General features: G+C 38.8%; 1 protein-coding gene across 1 annotated transcript in view; it reads left to right on the top strand.

Moving 5' to 3' along the window:
• Positions 1-24,785, top strand: part of MTMR9 (myotubularin related protein 9) — a 63,774-nt gene that overhangs the window by 4,551 nt on the left and 34,438 nt on the right. The window contains exons 2-3 of the mRNA XM_043890903.1: positions 19,591-19,699; positions 23,776-23,901. Coding sequence (XP_043746838.1) covers positions 19,591-19,699; positions 23,776-23,901 — 235 coding nt within the window. The remainder of the gene's footprint in view (positions 1-19,590; positions 19,700-23,775; positions 23,902-24,785) is intronic.

The following is a 24,785-nucleotide window of genomic DNA, read 5'->3' as shown; positions in this document are numbered from 1 at the left end:
CCAGCATGATTGTTTTTTTCTTTCTTTTTTTTTTTCCATTTATTTTTATTAGTTGGAGGCTAATTACTTTACAATATTATAGTGGTTTTTGCCATGCATTGACATGAATCAGCCATGGATTTACATGTATTTCCCATCCCGATCCCCCCTCCCACCTCCCTTTCCACCCGGTTCCTCTGGGTCTTCCCAGTGCACCAGCCCCGAGCATTTGTCTTATGCATCCAACCTGGGCTGGTGATCTCTTTCACCCTTGATAGTATACATGTTTCGATGCTGTTCTCTCGAAACATCCCACCCTAGCCTTCTCTCACAGAGTCTCAAAGTCTGTTCTGTACATCTGTGTCTCTTTTTCTGTTTTACATATAGGGTTATCGTTACTATCTTTCTAAATTCCATATATATGCTTTAGTACACTGTATTGGTCTTTATCTTTCTGGCTTACTTCACTCTGTATAATGGGCTCCAGTTTCATCCATCTCATTAGAACTGATTCAAATGAATTCTCTTTAACGGCTGAGTAATATTCCATGGTGTATATGTACCACAGCTTCCTTTTCCGTTCGTCTGCTGATGGACATCTAGGTTGCTTCCATGTCCTGGCTATTATAAACAGTGCTGCGATGAACATTGGGGTGCACATGTCTCTTTCAGTTCTGGTCTCCTCGGTGTGTGTGCCCAGGAGTGGGATTGCTGGGTCATATGGCAGTTCTATTTCCAGTTTTTTAAGAAATCTCCACACTGTTCTCCATAGTGGCTGTACTAGTTCGCATTCCCACCAACAGCGTAAGAGGGTTCCCTTTTCTCCACACCCTCTCCAGCATTTATTGTTTGTAGACTTTTGGATAGCAGCCATCCTGACTGGCGTGTAATGGTACCTCATTGTGGTTTTGATTTGCATTTCTCTGATAATGAGTGATGTTGAGCATCTTTTCATGTGTTTGTTAGCCATCTGTATGTCTTCTTTGGAGAAATGTCTGTTTAGTTCTTTGGCCCATTTTTTGATTGGGTCATTTATTTTTCTGGAATTGAGCTGCAGGAGTTGCTTGTATATTTTTGAGATTAATCCTTTGTCTGTTGCTTCGTTTGCTATTATTTTCTCCCAATCTGACGGCTGTCTTTTCACCTTGCTTAAAGTTTCCTTTGTTGTGCAAAAGCTTTTAAGTTTCATTAGGTCCCATTTGTTTATTTTTGCTTTTATTTCCAATATTCTCAGCATGATTCTTATTTCTCCCATGTTCCTGCCAACATTTGGTATTGTTGTCCTTCAAGTTTTTGCCAATGTGATGACTGGGAAATGGTGTCTCTTTTGTTTTAATTTGTGCTTCTGTCATTACCAGTGAGTTTAAGTATTTCTTAGTAGAGTGTGAATGCAGAGACTTGAGGCAGGAGCATGGCTGGCATGTAGGAGGAGGAAGAAAGGCCGGTGTGGCAGGAGGGCAGTGAGCACAGGGTAGAGGCTGGGGGGATTGGGAGACTGCAGAGACTGGTCGGCGGGCTCAGCAGTGGCCAAATTGTGCGGGACCGGATATGCCCGCTGTGATGGTTTTCATGGGGAGCCTTGGAGAGCTGAAAGCATGAAAATGTAGCAGGTGATAGACTTGTAGAAGATGATTCTGGTTCCTGGTAGAAAATAGATTGTAGAGGGGCAATGATTTGTTAGCAAATCATTAAATTTTTTTCACCTTTCTGTGGATTGCCTGTGAATTTCCGTGGCCCACTTTTAAAAACTGGGTTTTTCTTTTTTTTTCTGGCCAGTTCCTTATAGATTCTGTAGATACTAATTTTTCACTTAGACATTACACATATCTTCTCCATATATCTCACCCATTTGTTGACTCTTGGGTGGTGCCCTTCATTAAAGAGAAGTCTTTGATTTTAATGCAGAATTTATCAATACTTTGTGGTTTGTGCTTTTTAAGTGTTACTTAAGTCCTTCTTTATTTCAGGATTACTAGGATATTCTCCTAGATTTTCTTCCATGTTATCTTTATAGTTTTACCCTTCATTTTTAGATCTTTAATCCATTTGGATTCTACATTCAAGTGTGATAAGAATCCAACCTTGTTTTTTTCCTCCATACAGCAAGTCAGTTTTCCTAAAACCATCATCTAACAACCCATCCTTGACTGATTTTTCATACATCAAGTGGTTTTATGCGTATATGTGTATGTAATATATAAAGCTTTGGCTGCGCCCCATAAGTTTTGTAATATTGTGTTTTTGCTTTCACATTTCTGTCTGTACTTAATAGTTTCCCTTGTGATTTGTTCTTTGCTCTGTTGGTTATTTAAAAATGTATTAATTTTCACAATTTGAGAGTTTTTAATTGGAGTATAATTGCTTTACAGTGTTGTGTTAATTACTGCTGAACAACAGCATAAATCAGCTATAAGCATCTGTATGTCCCCGACCTCTTGAGTCCCTCCCGCCCCCATCCTCCCCCTCTGGGTCCTGGCAGAGCACCACGCGGAGCTCCTTGTGTTATTTGGCAGCTTTCTGCTAGCTGTCCGTTTCACCCTGGTGGTGATCCGTATCAGCGGTGCTCTCGGTTTGTCCCCCCCTCTTTCCCCCTGCTGTGTCCAAACAGTCAGTCTCTACGTCAGCATCTCTATTCCTGCCCTGCAAATAGGTACCATTTTTCTAGATTCTATATATATGCATTAGTATGCAATATTTGTTTTCCTCTTTTCTGACTTGACTTCACTCAGTATGACAGACTCTAGGTTCATCCACATCACTACAAATGACCCAGTTTCATTCCTTTCTATGGCTGAATAATATTCCGTTGCATTTTCTTTGTTCATTGATCTGTTGGTGTCCAGGCTATTGCAGATAGTGCTGCAGTGAACATTGGGGTATGTGTGTTTTTTTTGAATTATGATTTTCTCAGGGTGTATGCTCAGTAGTGGGATTGCTGGGTCATATGGTAGTTTTATTCCTAGTTTCTTAAAGAACCTCCATACTGTTTTCCATAGTGGTTGTATCAGTTTACATTCCCATCAACAGGGCATCCACATCCTCTCCATTTATGGTTAGTAGATTTTTTGATAATGGCCAGTGTCACTGGTGTGTGTCATTACAGTTTTGATTTGCTTTTTTCTAATACTGAGTGATGTTGAGCATCATTTCATGTGTTTGTTGGCCATCTGTATGTCTTCTTTGAAGAGACATCTATTTAAATTTTTTGCCCATGTTTTTATTGGGTTGTTTTTTTGAAACTGAGCCTTATAAGCTGCTTGTATATTTTGGGGATTAAGCCTTTGTCAGTTGCTTTGTTTGCAGTTATTTTCTCCCATTCTGAGAATTGTCTTTTTGTCTTGTTTATGGTTTCCTTTGCTGTGCAAAAACTTTTAAGTTTAATTATATCCTATTTGTTTATTTTTATTTTTGTTACTTTAGAAGGTGTGGGTCAAGGGAATCTTGCTGTGATTTATGTCAAAGAGTGTTGTGCCCTTTTTTTTTTTTTTCCTCTAAGAGTTTTACAGTGTCTGGCCTTATATTTAGTTCTTTAATCCATTTTGATTTTATTTTTGAGTAGGGTTTTAGAAAGTGTTCTCATTTCATTCTTTTACATGTAGCTGTCCAGTTTTCCCAACACCATTTATTGAAGAGAAGGTCTTTCCTCCATTGTATATTTTTGCCTCCATTGTCAAAGATAAGGTGCCCGTAGGTGCATGGGTTTATCTCTGGGCTTCCTATTTATCTACATTGATATTTCTGTTTTTGTGCTATTACTATACTCTGTTGATTACTATGGCTTTGTAGTATAGTCTGAAGTCAGGAAGCTTGATTACTCCAGCTCTGTTTTTCTCTCTCAAGATTGCTTTGGCTCTTGAGGGTTTCCATACAAATTGTAAAATTTTCTGTTCTAGATCTGTGAAAAATGCCATTGGTAATTTGATAGTGATTGAATTGAATGTGTAGATTGCTTTGGGTCATTTTCACAGTATTCTTCTAATCCAGGAACATGTGCTGTGTGTCTATCTGTTTGTTTCAGCTTTGATTTTTTTCGTGATTGTCTTAAACTTTTTTGTGTACAGGCTTTTGTCTCCTTAGGTAGGTTTATTCCTAGGTATTTTATTCTTTTTGTTGCAATGATAAATGGGATTGTTTCCTTAATTTCTCTTTGTGAGTGTATAAGGAAGCAAGGGATTTCTGTGTATTAATTTTGTATTCTGTGACTGTATTAAATTCATTGATTAGCTCTAGTAGTTTTCTAGTGGCATCTCTAGGATTTTCTTTGTATAGTATCATGTCATTTGCAAACAGTGACAGTTTTACTTCTTCTTTTTCAGTTTGTATTCTTTTTATTTCTTTCTCTTTGATTGCCATGGCTAGGACTTCCAAGACTATGTTATAATAGTGGCAAGAATCCACACTCTTGTGTCTTTCCTCATCTTAGGGGAAATGCTTTCAGTTTTTCACCATTGACCAAGTTGTTTGCTGTGGATTTGTTGTATATGGCCTTTATTATGTTGAGGGAGACTCCCTCTATGCCCACTTTCTAGAGAGTTTTTATCATAACTAGGTGTTTAATTTTGTCTTTCCCTGCATCTATCAAAATATTATCATATGGTTTTTATTTTTCAATTTGTTAATATAGTATGTCACTTGGATTGATTCATGTATATTGAAGAATCCTTGTAACCATGAGATAAACCCCACTTGATCATGGTGTATGATCCTTTTTAATGTGATGTTGGATTCTGTTTGCTAGTGTTTTGTTGAGAATTTTTGCATCTATGTTCATCAGTGATATTGGCCTGTAATTTTCTTTTTTGTGTGTGATATCTTTGGTTTCTGTATCAGGGGATTGGTGGCCTACTGGAATGAGTTTGGAAGTTTTCTTTTGTCTGCAATTTTGGGGAAGAGTTTAAGAAGGATAGGTGTTAGCTCGTCTTTAAATGTTTGATATTAAGAGAATTCTCCTGGGAAGCAATCTGGCCTTGTGCTTTTGTTTGTTGGAAGATTTTTGATCATAGTTTTTTTGTTTTTTAATTATTAATTTATCTCAGTTGGGTCTTAGTTGCAGCATGTGAGATCTAGTTCTTGATAAGGGATCGAACCCCTGGCTACCTGAGTTGGGACTGTGAGTCTTAACCCATGGACCACCAGGGAAGTCCTGATCATAGTTTTGGTTTCAGTTCTTATGATTGATCTCTTTGTATTTTCTCTTTCTGGTTCAGTCTTAGAAGGTTGTACTTTTCTAAGAATTTATACATTTCTTCCAAGTTGTCCATATTGGCATATAGTTGCTCAAAGTAGTCTCTTATGACTCTTTTTATTTTGCAATGTCAGTTGTAATCTCCTTTTTCATATTTCTAAGTTTACTGATTTGAGTCTTATTCCTTTTTTTCTTAAGGAATCTAGCTGATGGTTTTTCTATTTTATCTTCTCAAAAAAACAGCTTTCAGTTTTATTGATCTTTGCTGTTGTTTTCTTCATTTCTTTTCCATTTATTTCTGCCATGATCTTTATGATTTCTTTCCTTCTGCTAACTGTTTTTTGAGGGGGTTCTTCCTTTTCTGATTGCTTTGGGTGTAAGGCCAGGATGTTTATTTGATGTTTTTATTGAGGTAGGGTTGTACTCTGTAAAATCCCCTCTTGGAACTGCTTTCTCTGCAGCCCACAGGTTTTGGGTCGTTGTGTTTCTCTTGTCATTTGTTTCTCGGCACTTTTTTATTTCCTCTCTGATTTCATCAGTGATCTCTCGGTTATTTACAAGGATATTGTTTAGCCTCCGTATATTTGTATTTTTTTTTTTACAGTTGTTTTTTTTCTCCCTGTAATTGATACCTGATCTCTTAGCATTGTGGTTGGGAAAGATGCTTGATATGATTTCAGTTTTCTTAAATTTACTGAGATTTGGGTTTTATTACTGATTTCTGACTTCATCCCCTATGGTCAGAGAAGACACTTTGTATAATGTCTGTCTTTTTTTTGACCATGCTCTGTGGCATGCAGGATCTTAGTTCCCCCACCAGGGATTGAACACGTGCCCCCTGCAATGGAAGGGCAAAGTCTTAACCACTGGACTGCCAGGAAAGCCTCCATATCTGTCTTTTTAAGTATCTTGAGACTTGATTTGTGGCCTAATATACAATCTATCCCAGAAAATTTTCTGTGTGTGTGTGTATCCTGTTGGGTAGCATGTGTATATCTGCTAGGTCTAGTTAGTTTAAAGTTAGTTTATTGTATTAAGTCCTCTGTTTCCTTGTATATATCTGTTTGTTCTGTCCATTATTGTGAGTGAGGTGTTAAGGTATCTATTATTGTAGAACTACTTCTCCATTTACTTCTGTCAGATTTTGCTTCATATATTTGATTTTCACTAGATGTGTAAATGTTTATAATTGTTATACTTTCCTGTTGTGTTGAACCTTTTATTAGTAGATAATGTCCCTTGTCTCTTACAACCATTTTTTATTTATAAGCTATTTTTTTCTAATATTAGTAAAGTCTTTCCTTGCTGTCTTCTGGTTGTTGTTTGCTTGGAATATCTTTTCCCACCATCCCTTCAATTTCAACTTGTCTATATCTTTGGATCAGAAATGTGTCTCTTATGAGAGTATATAGTTGGATCATATGTTTTTATCCATTCTGTCAATGTCTGTCCTTTAATTGAAGAGTTTAATCCTCTTGATTTAGGTTAATTATTTGTCATTGTGCTATTTGTTCTGTATATGCCTTAAAGCTTTTTGGTCCCTCATCTCCTGCGTTAATGTCTTTTATTGTGTATAGTTGATTTTATGGCAATGAAATATTTAAGATTTTTTCATTTACTTTTGTGTTTATTCTATAGCTGTTTTCTTTATGGTTACCATGGGGATTAAATTTAACATCCTACAGTTAAAATACTCTAATTTGAATTTATACCAACTTCATTTAAAAAAATACAGAAAGTCTACTCCTTTATAGCTCTGTCCCCATCCCTTTCCATACATGTCATAAAATTATATCTTTATGCTTTGAGCCTGAGGGCATAATCTATTTCTTTAAAATGTTATTAGTCTCTTAAATCATGTATAAAATAAAACATGCAGTTACAGCCCATAGTTACATAATACTGCCTTTATAATTGCCCATGAATGCCACCTTTTTGAAATCTTATTTCTTCATATAGCTTCAAGCTACTGTCTAGTGCCCTCTTAGTTCACTTTGCCGGACTCCCATGAGCGTAACTTGCAGAGCAAGTCTAGTGGTCAGAGACTCCCTCAGCCTTTGTTTATCTGGGATTGCCTTAATTTCTCCCTCACTTTTGAGGGACAGTTTTGCAGGCTATCAGATATGTAGTTGACAGTTTTTCCTTTAACACTTTGAATATATTAGCCATCTGTCTTTTGGGTCCCACGTTCTTGAGTTCTTGTTGTGGGGCTCTCTGAGTTTATCTTACTTGAACTGCATTGAGCTGCTTGTTTATAGTCACGTCTTTCATCAGATTTGAGAAATTTTCAGCCATTGTTTTTGCAGATGTTCTCTCTGCCCTCTTCTCTGTCTTTTCTTTCCGTAACTCCCACTCTGTGTGTGTTGGTCGGCCTTTTGGTATCTCATAGGTCCCTTAGGTTCTGTTCATTTTTCTTTAATCTGTTTTCTTTCTGTTCTTCACACTTGACAATTTCCATTGTCTTATCTTTTCATCTTCAAGTTTGCTAATTTTTTTCTTCCTCCTCTTGGGAATCTGCTTTTAAATCCCTCTTGTGAACTTTTCATTTCAGTTTTTAAAACTTTGAAGCTCCAGAATTTTTTGGTTTCTTTTTAGGTTTTCTATCTCTTTATCAATGTTTCCATTTTGTTCACACATATTATATTCTTGACTTTACCCACATTTTCCTTTAGCTTTTTGAGCATCTTTAAGAGTGTTATTTTAGTGTTTGTCTAATACATCATCTTCCATCAAGCTTTCAGAGACAGTTTCTGTTGATTTATTTTCACCTTTTGAACGGGCCATGCTCTCCTGTTTATTTTTCTGCTTTGTGATTTTTTTTTTTTTTTCTCTGCTCAACACTGGACACTTGAACCTAATAAGGTGGTAACTCTGGAGATCAGATTTTTCCCTCTTCCTTGGAGTTTGATGTTTCTTGTTTTGGGGGGTTTCTTTTGTTTACTGTTTTTGTTTTTTTGACTGTTACGTGATGTCTCGATGCCAAGGATCAGCCTGAGTATAAAGTTAAGGTTTTCTCAGGTCTTTGCTGAGCCTGGGTTTGTTCAGTCAGTTACTTCTTAATTTTCCCTAAATGAACAGTTGTTTTCGAATGTCCTGATCTTTAGTGTCTGGTCCTGAAAGAGGAAAAGTGAAGAATGAAGAGAACTGAGGAGAGAGCCGACTGTCTAAATCCACTGGAAGTCATCATTTGGAGGTGGGGGCAGCTTACGACAATGGCAGGAATTGCAACAGTGGCTGCCTGCCTCTTTGCACCTCTGTGATCAGAATTAGCAATCAGCAATCATAGCACAGATCTCTGGTGTTTGAAGAACAGGGTCCTCTCTTCCCATCTTGGCTCCTGTAAAGTGTTGCTCTAGGAACATGTACACAGCTGCCTGCCACTTGGCTAGGGGTGGGGAATGGGTAGCTGCTCTTTTATTAAGAGCAGAATCTATACCAAACTAACTGCAATTTGTTGTCCAAGTCTTTCCCTAGAAGTTTAATAGACATGAGCGTTCCAAAGTAGTTACATCAGAGAGATTCTGGCAGTGCAGTTGTTACCCAGGTGGGAAGAGAGATTCTTGTTTCTTCTGATCCCACTGTCTTCCAGAGTCCTTTGCTGTTACTGAGTTGTGAAGTGTTTAAGTGGATTGTGATCCAAGTCCTTTATCAACTATAAGATTCACAAATGTTCTCTCAGTCTGTGGTTTGACTTTTTATTCTCTTTAACCGTGTCTTTCAGAGAGCAAACGTTTAAAGACATACAATTTATAGTTCTTTTATAGACTGGGCTCATGATATCTTACCTAAGAAATCTTTGCCTAACCAGAGGTCACAAAGATTTCTCCCAGGTTTTCTTCTAGAAGCTTTATAGTTTTAGGGTTTTGGATATATGATCCATTTTTAGTTGGTTTTCTGTATGGTTCCTATAAAGATAGAAAATCTTTTTTTCCGTATAGCTGTCTCATTGTTGTGGCACCATTTCTTGAAAAGCCTGCCCTTTCTTCAGTGAATTGTTTTGCGCTCATTTGTCCATATATAAGTGAATGTATTTCTAGACTTTCTTCTCTATTGTGTGGATCTGTTTGATGCCATCACTGCCACAATGTTAAAGTATCTTTAAATTATACAGTGTTAGAGATCCAGTTTTGTTCTTACTCATGTTTGTTTTGGTTATTTGAAGTAATTTGCATTTCCCTGTGAATTTTTAAAAATTTAGTTCTTTCTTTATTTTTCGGTACACAGTGCAGCTGGTAGGATCTTAGTTCCCCTACTGGGGATTGAACCTGCACTTGCTGCAGTGAAAGCACAATATCCTAACCACTGGACCACCAGAGAATTTCTCCCTGTGAATTTACTTTTTGTTTTGTATTAACTTTTTTGCCTATTGGAATGTAATTGCTTTACAATGTTCTGTTAGTTTCTGCTCTACAGCGTGAATCATCCATATGTATACCGATACCCCCTCGCCGTTGGACCCTCCCTCCCACCCTCCCGCCCCTCTGGGGTCTTCAGAGAGCAGCACTGAGCTGCCCCTGTGCTGCGGAGCAGCTCCCTGCTGGCTCGCGTTACACACGAGAGCGTGCGTGTGTCAGCGTGACGCTCTCACTCTGCCCCCCTCCTGCCCCTCCCGCTGCGTCCACACGTCCCTTCTCTGTCTGCGCCTGTCCCTGCCCTGCGAACAGCGCAGCAATGCCATTTTCCTAGATTCCCTGTATATGCATTAATAGACAATGTTTGTGTTTCTGATTCTGACTCAGTTCACTCTGTATGACAGGTCTAGGTTCATCCACCTTAACAGAACTGACTCAATTTCATTCCACCTTCTGGCTGAGTAATATTCCCTTGTTTATTTGTACCACATCACCTTTATACATTTGTCTCTTGATGGCCATCTTGGTTGCTTCCATGTCCCGGCTGTTGTAAACAGTGCTGCATCTGCATGAACATTGGGATACTTAAGTTTTTGGGGGTTGTGTTTTTCTCAGGGTATGTGCCTAGTAGTGGGATTCTTGGGTCGTATGGTAGATCTGTATTTAGCTTCTTAAGGAGCCTCCTTACTGTTCTCTACAGTGGCTATGCCAGTTTACATGCCCACCAGTGCTGTAAGGGGGTCCTTTTCTCCACACCTTCTCCAGCATTATTATTTGTAGATTTTTTTGAAGATGGCCATTTTGGCTGATGTGGGGTGTGATACCTTATTGTAGTTTTGATTTCTGTTTTTCTAATAATTAGTGATGTTGAGCATCTTTTCTTGTGTTTGTTAGCTATCAGTATGTCTTCTTTGGAGAGATGTCTGTTTAGGTCTTTTGCCCATTTTGATTGGACTATTTTATATATATATATATGCTCCATTAGCTGTTTGTATATAAGGAGATTAATCCTTTGTCAGTACTGTGTTTGCAAAAAGTTTCTCGCATTTTGAGGGTTGTCTTTTCTTCTTGTTTATGGTTTCTTTTGTTGTGCCAAAGCTTTTAAGTTTAGTTAGGTTTCATTTATTTTTTGTTTTTAATTTCATTATTCTAGAAGGTGGGTCAAAAAAGATCTTCCTGTGATTTATGTCAAAGAGTGATTTTTTTCCTGTTTTCAGCTAAGAGTTTTGTAGTATCTGATCTTACATTCAGGTCTTCAATCATTTTAAGTTTATTTTTGTGTGTGGTGTTAGGGAGTGTTCTGATTTCATTCCCGCTGTCCAGATTTCCCAGCACCATTTATTGAAGAGGCTGTTTTTTCTCCATTGTATATTCTTGCCTCCTTTGTTGTAGATCAGGTGATCACAGGTGCTTGGGTTTATCTCTGGGCTTTCTGTCTTGTTCCATTGGTCTATATTTCGGTTTTTGTGCCAGGACCATACTGTTGATTACTGTAGCTTTGTGATGTAGTTTGAAATTGCAGAGCCTGATTCCTCCACCTCTGTTTTTTTTTCTCAACTTTGCTCTGACTATTCAGGTCTTTTGTGTTTCCTTACAAATTGTAAATTTTTTTGTTCTAATTCTCTGAAGACTGCCAGTAATTTTGATAGAAAATGCATTGAATCTGTAGATGGCTTTGGGTAGTATCAGTTCAGTTCAGGCGCTCACTTGAGTCTAACGCTGCGACCCCATGGACTGCAGCACACCAGACTTCCCTGCCCATCACCAACTCCCAGAGCTTGCTCAAACTCACGTCCATTGAGTCGGTGTTGCCATCCAACCATCTCATCCTCTGTCGTCCCCTTCTCCTCTTGCCCTCAATCTCTTCCAGCATCAAGGTCTTTCCTAATGAGTCAGTTCATTGCATCAGGTGGCCAAAGGATTGGAGCTTCAGCATCAGTCAGTCCTTCCAATGAATACTCAGGACTGATTTCCTTCAGGATTGACTGGTTTGATCTCCTTGCAGTCCAAGGGACTCTCAAGAGTCTTCAGCGTCACAGTTCAAAAGCATCAATTCTTCGGCATTAGTCATGGTATATTTTTCACCTGTTTGTGTCCTCTTTGATTTCTTTCATCAGTATTTTATGGTTTTCTGCGTACAGGTCTTTTCTTTCCTTAGGTAAATTTATTTGTGGGTATTTTATTCCTTTGTTGTGATGGTAAATGGGATTGTTTCCTTAATCTCACTTTCCGTGCATTCATCATTTATTTTTGACTGCACTGGGTCTTTGTTGCTGTGTGTGGGCGCTCTCTAATTGCAGTGCGTGGGCTTCTCATTGTGGTGGCCTCTCTTGTTTTGGAGCTTAAGCTCTAGGCTTATGGGGTTCAGTTGTTGCACTGCATGGACTCAAGTGTTGCGGCTTGTGGTCTCTAGAGAGTGCTGGCTTGGGAGTTGTGGTACACAGGCTTAGTTGCTCCATGATACATGGGATCTTCCTGGACCAGGGATTGAACCTGTGGCACCGCATTGCAGGTGGATTCTTAACCACTGGACCTCCAGGGAAGCCCTGTGCATTAATTTTGTATCTTGAAACTATCAAACTCATTGATGAGGTCCAGTAGTTTTCTGGTGGAATCTTCAGGATTTTCTGTGTATAGTAACATGTCATTTGCAAACAGTGACAGTTTTACTTCTTTTTTTCCAATTTGTATTTCGTTTATTTCTTTTTCTTCTCTGATTGCCGGAGCCAGGACTTCCAAAACTGTGTTGAATAAGAGTGGTAAGAGTGGACATCCTTGTCTTGTTCCTGATCTTAGGGAAAATGCTTTCATTTCTGTTTTTCATCATTGAGAATGATGTTTCCTGTGGGTTTGTCATATATGGTCTTTATTATGTTGAGGTAGGTTCCCTCTCTGGCCATTTTCTGGAGTTTTTATCATACTGTGAAGTTGCTCAGTCGTGTCCAATTCTTTGTGACCCCATGGACCGTAGCCTACCAGGCTCCTCTGTCCATGGGATTTTCCAGGCAAGAATACTGGAGTGGGTTGCCATTTCCTTCTCCAGGAGATCTTCCCAACCCAAGGATTGAAAATGGGTCTCCCACATTGTTAGCAGATGCTTTTCCATCTGAGCCAGCTGTTAAATTTTGTCAAAAAGCTTTTTTTGGGTCTATTGAAATGACCGTATGATTTTTTTTCTTTCATTTGTTAACATGGTATGTCAAATTGATCGATCTGTGTATTTTGAAGAATGTGTGCATTCTTGGGATAAACTTCACTTGAGCATGGTATATGATCCTTTTAATGTGTGGTTGCATAGTTTGTTGCTGCTCTGTCCTTAAGTCATGTCCATCTCTTTGGGACCCCACGCACCACAGCATGCCAGACCCCCTGTCCTTCAGTATCTCCCAGAGTTTGCTCAGATTCATGTCAATTGAGTCGATGATGCTATCTGACCATCTCACCCTTTATCACCCCCTTCTTCTTGTGCCTTCAGTCTTTCCCAGCATCAGGGTCTTTTCCAGTGAGTCGGCTCTTCACATCAGGTGGCCAAAGGTGCTTCAGCTTCAGCATCAGGCCTTCCAATGAATATTCAGGACTGATTTCCTTTAGGATGGACTGGATTGATCTTGCTCACCAAGGACTCTCAAGGGTCTTCTCCAGCACCACAGTTTGAAAGCATCAGTTCTTCAGTACTCAGCTTTCTTTATGGTCTAGCTGTCACATCTGTATGTGACTACTAGAAAAACCATAGCTTTGAGTATACGTTCCTCTGTCAGCAAAGTGATGTCTCTGCTTTTTAATATGTTGACTAGGTTTGTCATCGCTTTCCTTCCAAGCAGCAAGCATCCTTTGGTTTCGTGGCTGCAGTCACTGTTCACTGAAGTAGTTGTGCGCACTGGCCTAGCTGCCCCGTGGCATGTGGGGAGCTTCCTGAACCAGGGTTGAACCCATAGCCCCTGCACTGGCAGGCAGGTTCTTAACCACGGGGTTACTAGGGAAGTCCCAGCCAGTTGTGATTTTGGTCCAGACTGTGGTGAATCTGTTGATAAAGGAATTTGGTGAGAGCTAGCGTCTGACACCTTAATACTGAGTATTCTGACAGTGAACAAACCTGTTGCTCCATTTATCCTATTTAGGTCTCAAATATTTTCAGCAGTGTGTGATATTTTTCACTCTAGATCTTTTTTTTTTTTTTTCACTCTAGATCTTTTACATCGTTTGTTAGAATTTCTCCTTATGTATTTCATATTTTGATGCTATTTCAAGTGGTATTTTTAAAATTTCTACTTCCTATTACTTATTTGTATTAATCAAGTTTTTAACTTTCTGTATTTTATCATACGTTGTCATCTTAGGGCTTGCCACTCTCAAGGTTAGCTAATTTCTTTTGTTATTGTGGTTTTGCTGTTGTTTAGTCGTGTCCCACTCTTGCAACCTATGAACTGTATGTAGCCCACCAGGCTCCTCTGCCCATGGAATTCTCCAGGCAAAAATGCTGGAGTGAGTTGCCATTTCCTTCTCCAAGGGATCTTCCTGACCCAGAGGTTGATCTTCAGTCTCATTCTTGGCAGGTCGATTCTTTACTATTGAGCCACTTGGGAAGCCAGCTTATTTCCAGAGAGAGCAAATAATTTGCTTACTAGCCTGCCGTTGATATGCAAGCTATTGATTTTTGTATATTTTTGTATCCTTCAGCTTTACTAAATTCATTTACTCGAATAGCTTTTTTTAAAAATAACTTTCTTCAGATTTTCTAAGTAGGCAGTTGTTATCCACAACTGAAAACAGTGTTATCTCCTCCATTTCAACCTCGATGCCACTTGTTTTCTTGCCCCGTAGCACTGGGTGTAACTGGTAGTACAATGTTTTTATTTTTAAAAATCTTAAAAAACCAACCTTTGGCTGTCCGGGCCTTTGCTGCTGCTCACGGGCTTTCTCCAGTGGCAGCCCGAGGGGCCTGCTCTTGGGCTTCGCGCTGCGGTGGCCTCTCTCTGCAGAACACAGGGCTCCGGAGCGCTCGGGCCTCGGTCGCTGCAGCGCTTGGGCTCGGCGCTCGTGGCTCGCAGGCTGTGGAGCGGGTTCACTAGCTGTGGGGCCCGGGCTTAGCTGTTCGCAGCATGCGCGATCTTCCCAGACCAGGGGTCGAACACGTGTCCCTGCATTGCAAGGAAGATTCTTAACCACTGGACCACCATGGAAGCCCCTGGTTCCACACTGTTGAATAGAAGTGGTGAGAGTGAAATCTTAGTAGTATTGCTGGTGTTGGTGAGAAAGCATTCAGCCTTTTACCATTAAGTATACTCTTAGTGGTAGAGTTGCTTTTGGTAAATGCTATATTTTAGGTTGAAGAAGTTCACTTCTGTTCTTCGTTGGCTGAGAGTTGGGTTGTTTTGTTTCATTTTAAAATCTTGAATGGCTGTTGGATTTTGTCATGCATTTTCTATATCTGTTGAGATGAGCATATAGTTTTTCTTTTTCAGTTTAATACAGTAACTTTGTTAAAACTACCATGCATTTCTGGAATAAACCTCAGTTACTCATGATTATTCTTTTATGTATTATTGGATTTAACTTGCTAATGTTTTTAGACATTTTATATCTAGTTTATGAGGGCTTCTGGTTTGTAGTTGTCTTGTCGTGTCTTTGGTTTTTGTGTTAGGAAAATGCCAGACTTTAGGTGTGAGTTGAGAAGTAAATGTTTCTTCTTCAATTTTCTGGAAGAATTTTTCTTGACTTGATAGTATTTTTTCCTTAAATATTTTTTGGAATTCATCAGTGAAGCCACCCAGGACTGGAGTTTTCTTTGTGGGAAACATTTTAATGAAAATTTCAGTTTATTTATCAGATAAAGAATTAACCAAGTTATTTGTTCTTGAATGATCTTTAGTTGTGTCTTCTTTGAAGTTTGTCCAATCATTTATGTTGTTGAATTTATTGGCATAAAATTGTCCCTGATATTCCCTCAGTATTTTTAGTGTCTGTGGAGTCTGTGTGATTGTAACCTCTCATTTCTGGCATTGTTAGGTTGTGACTTTCTTTTTTCCTAGTGTCTGCCTAGAAGATCATCACTCTTAAGTGATCTTTTGAAGCAGTCGCTTTTGCTTTGTTTTTCCCTACAATCTTCTCTCGTCTCTCTCTTTTTTTTTTATTAATTTTTTCCTCTCCTATCTTTGTTATTTAATATTTTCTGCTTTGGATTCAACTTGCTGGTATATTTCTAGTATAGTGGAATCTGAGGTCACTAATTTGTGACCCAAATTTTCTTCATTAATTTCCTTCTTTCCTAATAAAGATGGTCTTCTCAGACTATCAGCCCCTCCCAATTCTTCTCTGCCTTCACTATAACTTGGAAAAATCTCAAAACAGTACATTGGGAAAATCATCAGACTCATCTTGTTTCTCATCTCCCAGAGATCTTTGTTCGATGTCTTAAAAATTGTTGTTTGATGTTCGGTGTCTTGAAAATGGTTCTTCCTTATATTTTGCCTCCTTATTTTAGTTGTTTCAGGTAGTAGGGTAAATATGGTCCCTGAAATTCAAACTTTGCAGGAAGTGGAAGTGACAAGAATATGAATTTTCAAAATATACTTTATAAGAGGCATTCCACTGTGTTGATCAGTTGTGGATCTCTGATGGAATTTTCTTTGCTAGGATTTGACCCATGTTGATAATTTTCGCTTATCCAAATTCACAGTGCAGTGATGTCGGGCATGGGGGTATTTACAGAATTCAGGACAAGTAGCTGTAGGAGTCTTCTTCCTAAACGAGGCACAGTATAAATAAAATTACCAGTTCTGGATCAGTATACGAAGTCATAGTTCAGGGAATATTCACAAGTATTAATGTGAAAGAATTGGGGCAATTGGTGGCAAAGCAAAAGGAAAGTCAGAACTATCAACAAGTGTAGACAAAAGAAAACAACAGGAAAAGGAAGACAAAAATCCGAACTAAGGTAAAACAAATTTATTCAAAAGTTACTGGTAACAAAATTTATGATTAGATATGGCCTTTACTCTGAAGTTTTCCTTGACTTAGAATAGATATTGCAAGTTAATAGGTTTTAAAGGCTGGAAAAAAAAGATACTTATTTTTCAAATCAACTGTTGCAAATTTGGAAGGAAGTAAAGTCTGAAATGAACAGTTTTTCCTATGCTTCAGAAATATCTCTATACAAACACTTAATACATCAACTACAGATTTATTTTTCTTATTCTTTGAAGTAAGACTCCTAATAATCTCCACTAAATGAGTTGGCCTAGTGTGAATAACTTTATATATTAAAAAATTTTAATATATGCATTTTAAGTAATTCATGGCTCAAATTTTAATGATGGAGGCATGAGATTCTTCCTTCATTAAACTAATAAGGGAGAAGGAAGTTGAATATAGGCACACAGCAGAGGTGTTGCATGTTTGGTAGTCTGGAGACTACCTCAATAAATCACATGAATTTTTTGGTTTCCCAATGCATATAAAAGCTGTCATACACTATACTGTAGTCTGTTAACTGTGCAATAGCATTATATCTGAAAAAATTTTTTTTAATTTAAAAATACTTTATTGCTAAACAAAATGCCAGTTATCATCTGAGCCTTCAGCGAGCTGTAACCTTTTTGCCAGTGGAGGGTCTTGCCTCAATGCTGATGAACCCTGACTGATCAGAGTGGTGGGTGCTCAAGGTTGAGGTGGCTCTAACAATTTCTTAAAATAAGACAAAAGTGAAGTTTACCACATTGATTGACTCTTTGCTTTCACGAACAATCTCTCTGAAGTGTGCAGTGTGCTGTTTGATTGCGTTTTTCCCCACAGTAGAACTTTTCTCAAAATTAGAATCAGTCTTCTCAGACCTTCTTGGTGCTTTATCAGCTAAGCTTACATAATATTCAGATTTCCTTGTTGTCATTTCAACAGTCTTTACCAGGGGTAGACTCCATTTCAAGAAAACACTTGGTTCAACTCCTTGAACATGTGGTTCAACTTCACATGCTACTTCTAATTCTATTTCTCTTGCTATTTCCACCACATCTGCAGTGACTTCCTCCACTGAAGTCTTGAACCCCTCAACATCATCCATCAGGGTTAGAATCAACTTCTTCCAAACTCCTGTTAATGTTACTATTTTGACCTCTTCCGTGAAGCATGAATATTCTTAATGGCATCTAGAGTGGTGAATCCTTTCCGGAGGTTTGCAGTTTACTTTGCCCGGTTCCATTAGAAGAATCACTGTGTATGGCAGCTATAGTCTGATGAAATATATTTCTTAAGTAATAAGATTTGAAAATCAAGTCGGATCCACAGTCTCCAGAATGGGCATTATGTTAACTGGCATGAAAACAACATGTATGTCATTGTATGTCTCCATCAGATAGTAGGTGACCAGGTGCCTTGTCAGTGAGTAGCAGTGTTTTGAAAAGAATCTTTCTTTCTGAACAGTGGATCTCAACAGTGAGCTTAACATTTTCAGTAAACCTTGTTGTAAAAAGATGTGCCGTCATCCAGGCTTTGTCGTTCCATTTATAGAGCACAGGCAGAGTAGATGTAACATAATTTTTCAGGGCCCTAGGACTTTGGAAATGGTAAATGAGCATTGGCATCAGCTTTAATTCACCACTCACATTATCCCCTCAGAGGAGAGTATATCTGCCCTTAAAATCTTTGAAGGCAGGCATTGACTTCTTTCTAGCTGTGAAAGTCCTGGATGCCATCTTCTTCCAATATAAGGCTGTTTTTTACAAAGTTCATGTATTTTTGGCTGTGCTGGGTCTTCCTTGCTGGGCTGCGGCGAGCAGGGGCGTCTCTTCACTGCGGTGCATGGCTCCTCGTTGCGCTGGCCTCTCTTGCTGTGGAGCGCGGGCTCTCGGCGCACGAGCGTCAGAAGTTCGGCTCCCCGGCTCTAGACCACAGGCTCAGCAGTTGTGGGGCATCGGCTTAGTTGCTTCACAGCGTGTGGTATCTTCCTGGACCAGGTATCGAACCCGTGTCTCCTGCACTGGCAGGTGGATTCTTTACCACCAAGCCACTAGGAAAGCCCTAGGCTGTTTTGTCTACATTGAAAATCTGTTGTTTAATGCAGCCACCTTCATGAATTACCTTAACTGTGTCTGGAAAACTTGCTGCTGCTTCTGCGTCAGCACTTGCTGCTTTCCTTTTATGTGGTGGAGACAGCTTCTGTCCTTAAATTTCATGGACAAACCTCTGCTTGCCTCAGACTTTTCTTTCATAGGCTTCTTTCCTGTCTCCATCTTTAGAGAATTAGAGTTAGGGCCTTGCTCTGGGTTAGGCTTTGACTTAAGGGAATGTTATGGCTGATTGATCTTAAACTTTCTATCAGCACTTAGGCTTTTTTTGTTTTCTTATCATTCTTATTTTCACTGGAGTAACAGTTTTAATTTCCTTCAAGGACTTTCCTTTGCATTCACAACTTGCTAACTATTTGGCATAAGAGCCCTAACTTTTGGCCTGTTTCAACTGACATTGCTTCCTTACTAAGCCTAATCTTTTTCAGCTTTTGATGTAAAAGTGAGATGTGTGACTCTTCCTTGCATTTGAGCTCTTAGAGGGCATTATAGAGTTATTAATTGGCTTAATTTCAATGTTGTTGTGTCTAAGGAAATAGGCTTGAGGAGAGGGAGGAAGATGGGAAGCAGCCAGTTGGTGTAGCAGTCAGAAGACACTTACTTATCAGTTAAGTTTGCTGTCATATGTGGGCATGGTTACTGGTGCCCCAAAACAGTTACAGTAGTAATATCGAAGACCACTGATCACAAAGCACCATGACAAGTATAACAAAATAGCAACAACAATAATAAGGCTTGGAATATTGTAACAATTACCAAAATATGATGCAGAGAGATGAAGTGAGCAAATGCTGTTAGAAAAATGGTGCCAATGGACTTGCTGGACAGAGTTGCAACAAACATTCAATCTTTAAGAAACACCTATCTGGGAAGCTCAATAAAGTGAGTACAATAAAACGAGGTCTGCCTGTATAGCTGGTGATTACGACTAACCTCCTCTTTTTGAAGAAATAATCATATACTTTTGAGTTGGGAGTATATATGTCCCTAAGCATAATTTATTTTTTTTTTATAGATTTGTGGGACCACTGGGTACCATCATCATAAAATGTAAGGATTTTCGAATTATTCAGTTGGATATTCCTGGAATGGAAGAATGTTTGAATATAGCCAGTTCCATTGAGGTAAGTGTTTTGGAAACAAAATGTGATAAAAGAAGGAACTTAATTTTCTGATTCACTGTAACTCTTATGTTTCTTTTTTAGATAAATATCATTTGAGTCATGTTCTGTGACTCAAATCTGGAAGACTGAATGCAAAGCCTTACCCTGAATCACTGTTACAGGAATGTAAAAAGATTTTATTGACTTATAGCAGTTATTAATGTTACTTATTCTTCCAGGTTCATCTATGTTGTAGCATGTGACAGGATTTCCTTCCCTTTTAAGGCTGAATAACATTCCATTGTGTGTTTATAAATGTTGAGACTTTGAAAATCTTACTTCTTTTGTAAAGCAAGTAATTATCACCAATGATTGTAGTCTTTTGTTTGTTTATAGTAAATTTGAATTTCCATATATCGTGTTTGCTTGAGATAGGATGTGTTCATTTTATATTTATAGAAATGATATTGAACATATGTCCAGATTACAAATAATAGAAATTTTACTTGGATAATTTAGTGTTTTAATTGAATCAGTTTAGTTCAGTTGCTTAGTCGTGTCTGACTCTTTGCGACCCCATGAACCGCAGCACGCCAGGCCTCCCTGTCCATCACCAACTCCCAGAGTCCACCCAAACCCATGTCCATTGAGTCGGTGATGCCACCCAACCATCCCATCCTCTGTCGCCCCCTTCTCCTCCTGCCCTCAATCTTCCCCAGCATCAGGGTCTTTTCCAATGAGTCAGCTCTTCGCATCAGGTGGCCCAAGTATTGGAGTATCAGCTTCAACATCAGTCCTTCCAGTGAACACCCAGGACTGATCTCCTTCAGGATGGACTGGTTGGATCTCTTTGCAGTTCAAGGGACACACTATTTTCTTTCCCACTTTAACCAACTATTTTGGTATATACTCATTTTTAAAATTGCTTTATTTTAAATCGTTACCACTAAATTATAGCAGTTAACTTTATGTTTACAGTATTTTCTAGATAATTATAGAGACACATTGAGGTTTTTTTTTCTTTCTGTCTTTGAGTGCCTAATATGGGCTTTGTATGCAGAATAAATGCTATTGGCTTAACTATTAAAAGGAGGCAGAAAGGCTTAAATCTGTAACTAGGATTTCCTTTGGCTTTTAAACAAAAACAGAAATAGAAGAACTGTTATGGTACTGAGAAAATGGCATGTAGTATTTTTCTTTCTGCTTTTGCTAAATTTTTCTTATGAAAACGAGAAGATAAGATGAACTCTTTGTGTTACATATTCATCATTTGGGAATAACATAGGAATGTTGGCTTGGCTGAATTTGTTGACATGAGTGAGAATCATACTGTACCTTCTAGGCTGTTGAAGGGAAATGCTGTCTTGCTCTTTGGGCCAGGTAATGCCGCTCACCCACTTCAGTTGAGCATGTTATTTTTTTTTTCAGTTGTGGGCTTGGATTTTCACTGACCCATGCACATTTTTTTTCTTATCCCTTTTATAACTTGTAAGATAGCCAGTGGATATTAGTGAAATTGCCTGTGGTGAAGAAACAGGGCAAAAAAGCCTATTACCGCACTCTGATGGCATTTACTTAGCTTTGTTAGCATTTGACACTAATCAGTTGCTTATTTAGCTATACATATTAAATATTATGTAAAACACTGTAGAAACTGACTGATTATGGAGAAGCCCTTTTGGCTGAAAAGAAGTCTCGGATTCTGAGCCACTCTTGTAATCTGACCTTAGAAAATGAATGTTCTATTGATTGTTTTCACAGCATAGTACATACACATGGTGTACTTGGCCTCTAGCCTTTTCCTGGCATCCAGTTTTCCTCTGTCCCTCCATATATCATGATATAATTTGGTAGTAATAAGTGAATTCTTATAAAGCATAGTTGAGCTATTCTTTATTATCGAAGTTCATATACTCAAAATCTGCTACCCTAAGTAGAATCCCATTGGAAGAATAATTGGCAAGTGCTCAGTTTTCTAAATTATTGTAGAAAGTCTGATGAACCATTTTTTCTGTGTAGTTTCGGTTGTCTTTAGGGTTGAAATGACTTTATTTCTTTGAGCATTAATGTGTTTAAAGGAAAAGTTCTGTCTCTAGCTGCATGAAATGTAATCATGACAAGTCAGTGCTTATTGCCTGCTGGAATGTTTGTGAACATGGATTTAAAATAATGATTGTATCAATCACTATTAATATAGTATGGAGGTTCCTCAAGAAATTAAAAAAGGATCTTTCATTGATCCAGCAATCCCACTTCTCGGTGTATATCTGAAGGAAACAAAATGATTGTTTTAAAGAGATAATCTGTATTCCCATGTTTATTGCAGCATTATTCATAATATTCAAAGTATATAAAAACCTAAGTGTGTGTTGATGGATGGATGAATAAAGAAAACTGTACATACAGTGAGTGCACATGTGTACATACACACACACACACAATGGAATATTATTCAGCCATCAAAAAGAAAGCAGTCCTGCCAGTTGAAACAACTGCATGAACAATGGCATGAACAAACAGTGAATGAAACTAGACGGCATTGTGCTAACTGAAATAAACCAGACAGAGAAAGACAGATATTGCATGGTATCACTCATATGTGGAATCTCAAAAATGAAAAAGGGAAACACATAGAAACAGAGAGTAGAAAAGTGGTTTCCCGGGGCCAGGGGTGGGTGAAATAGGGAGAGTCTGGTATAAGTTACAGATGTTCAGTTATAAGACCTGAGAATCTAATGTGTAACATAGACTATGGTTGATAACACTATATTATGTAACTGAAATTTGCCAAGAGAGTGGAACTTAAATGTTCTCAAAAGCAACAGCAGGAGGTGATGATGTGAGGTGATGGATGTGTTAATTAACTCAGGAGGGAAAATCTTTTACAATGTGTGTATCAAATCATCACATTGTACATTAGAAATATTTTACATTTTATTTATCAATTTATACTGCAGTAAAGCCAAAAAAATGTTTTTAATATTGCAAAGAATATTTTTTAAGTAGTAAAATAATAAAATTTAAAAATTAAATAAAGGTTCTACTGACCTGATCTTTCTGTGACTTAGGAAGGAGGTAGCTTTACTCTGAGAGCTTGGAGATGTTAGCATGATGTTGGGCCCCTCGCGCCCCTACAGCCGAGAGTCTCCAAAATTACAGCAGTGTGAATTGTGCTAATTGATTTTGTGCCTTTGTTTTTCTAGCCATAGAAATGCTTTCTAAAGCTCCCCTGGCAGAAGGATGAAACCGCCAGGTGACAGGGGGTGTTCTGTCTCTCAGTCTTTCATCTAGTCAGGGTTCCTTGGCGTTGTACCTCGGATGACCTGCAGGCTCACTTTGGGGCCATGGAGTTACTGCCCCGGTTTCAGAATGCGTTAGTGTAGCATGCAGGTATGAGGGCATCTGATCACTCTAGGAAGGGAGGGAATTTCACATTGATGGAGGCTACGTGGAGCATATGGTAGCTGAAATCAGAGTTTGTTATGTGTCAGGGACTATTTTAGCCCTGCTGCACACATTCTCTTCATGCCCCAACAACCCTCGGCGTCGCCCTGTGAAGTTATTTCCTCCATTGACAGCTGAGGCGTGGAGTGGCTGCATTACGTAATGCCACTGTTGGCCCTGGCATCTGGACCTTGAGTCCAGCAGTCTGACTCTTTGGCTACTAAGCTTTTTCACAATTGCTCAGAAACTCTGGTTTTAAGTAATTTACATATGTAGTTAATAACTGGATTTTGAGCCAAGGCCTTATTGGTTAACTGCAGCCTGTTCTCTAATCCCCAGAAATATTTGAACCTTTGCCTTAGGCCTTATTACATGGTATCAGGAAGAAGTTTTTTTCATTTTTCTTCTAGAATGGGTGTGCACATTGTTTTCTTCTTTCGTTCATTCAGCAAATGCTAATAGAGTGTTATGTGCCAGACACCGTGTTAGAGGCTGAAAATAAGGTATAATTGTATCTAGTGATAAATATAATGTTAGAGAAATGAATTAGGTGTCCATCATTTTAGGCCATATAGATAGAAATTTGGCAGATAGAAAATGTTTGGAATTGTGACACGTTCCTTTTTTCTTTCTTTACTTCTTTTTTCCCCTAGGCGTTATCTACCCTGGACTCCATCACTCTGATGTACCCTTTCTTTTACCGGCCCATGTTTGAAGTGATAGAAGATGGCTGGCATTCTTTTCTCCCTGAGCAAGAGTTTGAACTCTACTCTTCAGCTGTGAGTAACTCTTGAGAGAATTACTGGATAATGAGAAATAACCCAGCACTTTACTGGTGAAAATGATCGCTTCCTTTTGACAAGTAAAAGAAGTATCTATTAGCTATTAGTGCTGCAGCCTCTGCCACTCAAAGATTTGCATAATTGTTCTCAGTGCTACAGCTTAAGTAATTTTCCTTCTAGTAGATTTGCTGATAAAGCATTAAGATCTTCATAAAGATAGTCCTGACCTGTTTTAATTTGGGGGTGTTATAAAAGTGTCCCATAGAAGCAGTTTTATATATAGTAATTAGGTTCTGAACCATCCCCCCAAAAGTCTATTGAACTCACTGTGACCCTGGAGAGCATTAGAAAACAATGTATATCGATTTCTTTCTCTGGGATAGTTTTTGTGATTTCATGGTTTGGGTTACTAATACTGGTGTACTTCTCCTTTGTGCTTGGACATGGGTATCTGTTTTGGTGGATTCCAGCGTTCTCCTCTTGATGGTTGTTCAATAATTGTGATATCAGTGCCCTCTCAGGAGGAGCTGAGCGCATGTCCTCTTACTGTGTTTACGTCAGCCTTTTCCCGCACCTCTGAGCTCGGGCCACGCCCTGTCCTGGCTGCTTCCCTCAGCGGGACCTTCAGTGTGTCACTGGCTCTCATAAGATACAGCATCAGAGCGCTCAGTGTAGATGGCACTGTTACTGGTACGTTAAGGCGGCCCAGAGTTGCATGGGCCTCTTTCAGAATTAAATTACTAATGAAGGCACAGAGGAAATGACATTATTAGATTTGTGTTAGAGCAAATCAATTCTGCCATAAGGGTGGTGTCGTCTGCATATCTGAGCTTGTTGATATTTCTCCCGGCAATCTTGATTCCAGCTTGTGCTTCTTCCCG

This window comes from Cervus elaphus, chromosome 29 (genome assembly GCF_910594005.1).
Source record: "Cervus elaphus chromosome 29, mCerEla1.1, whole genome shotgun sequence".
Lineage (NCBI taxonomy): Eukaryota > Metazoa > Chordata > Mammalia > Artiodactyla > Cervidae > Cervus > Cervus elaphus.
This window is presented reverse-complemented; position numbering and strand designations above follow the sequence as displayed.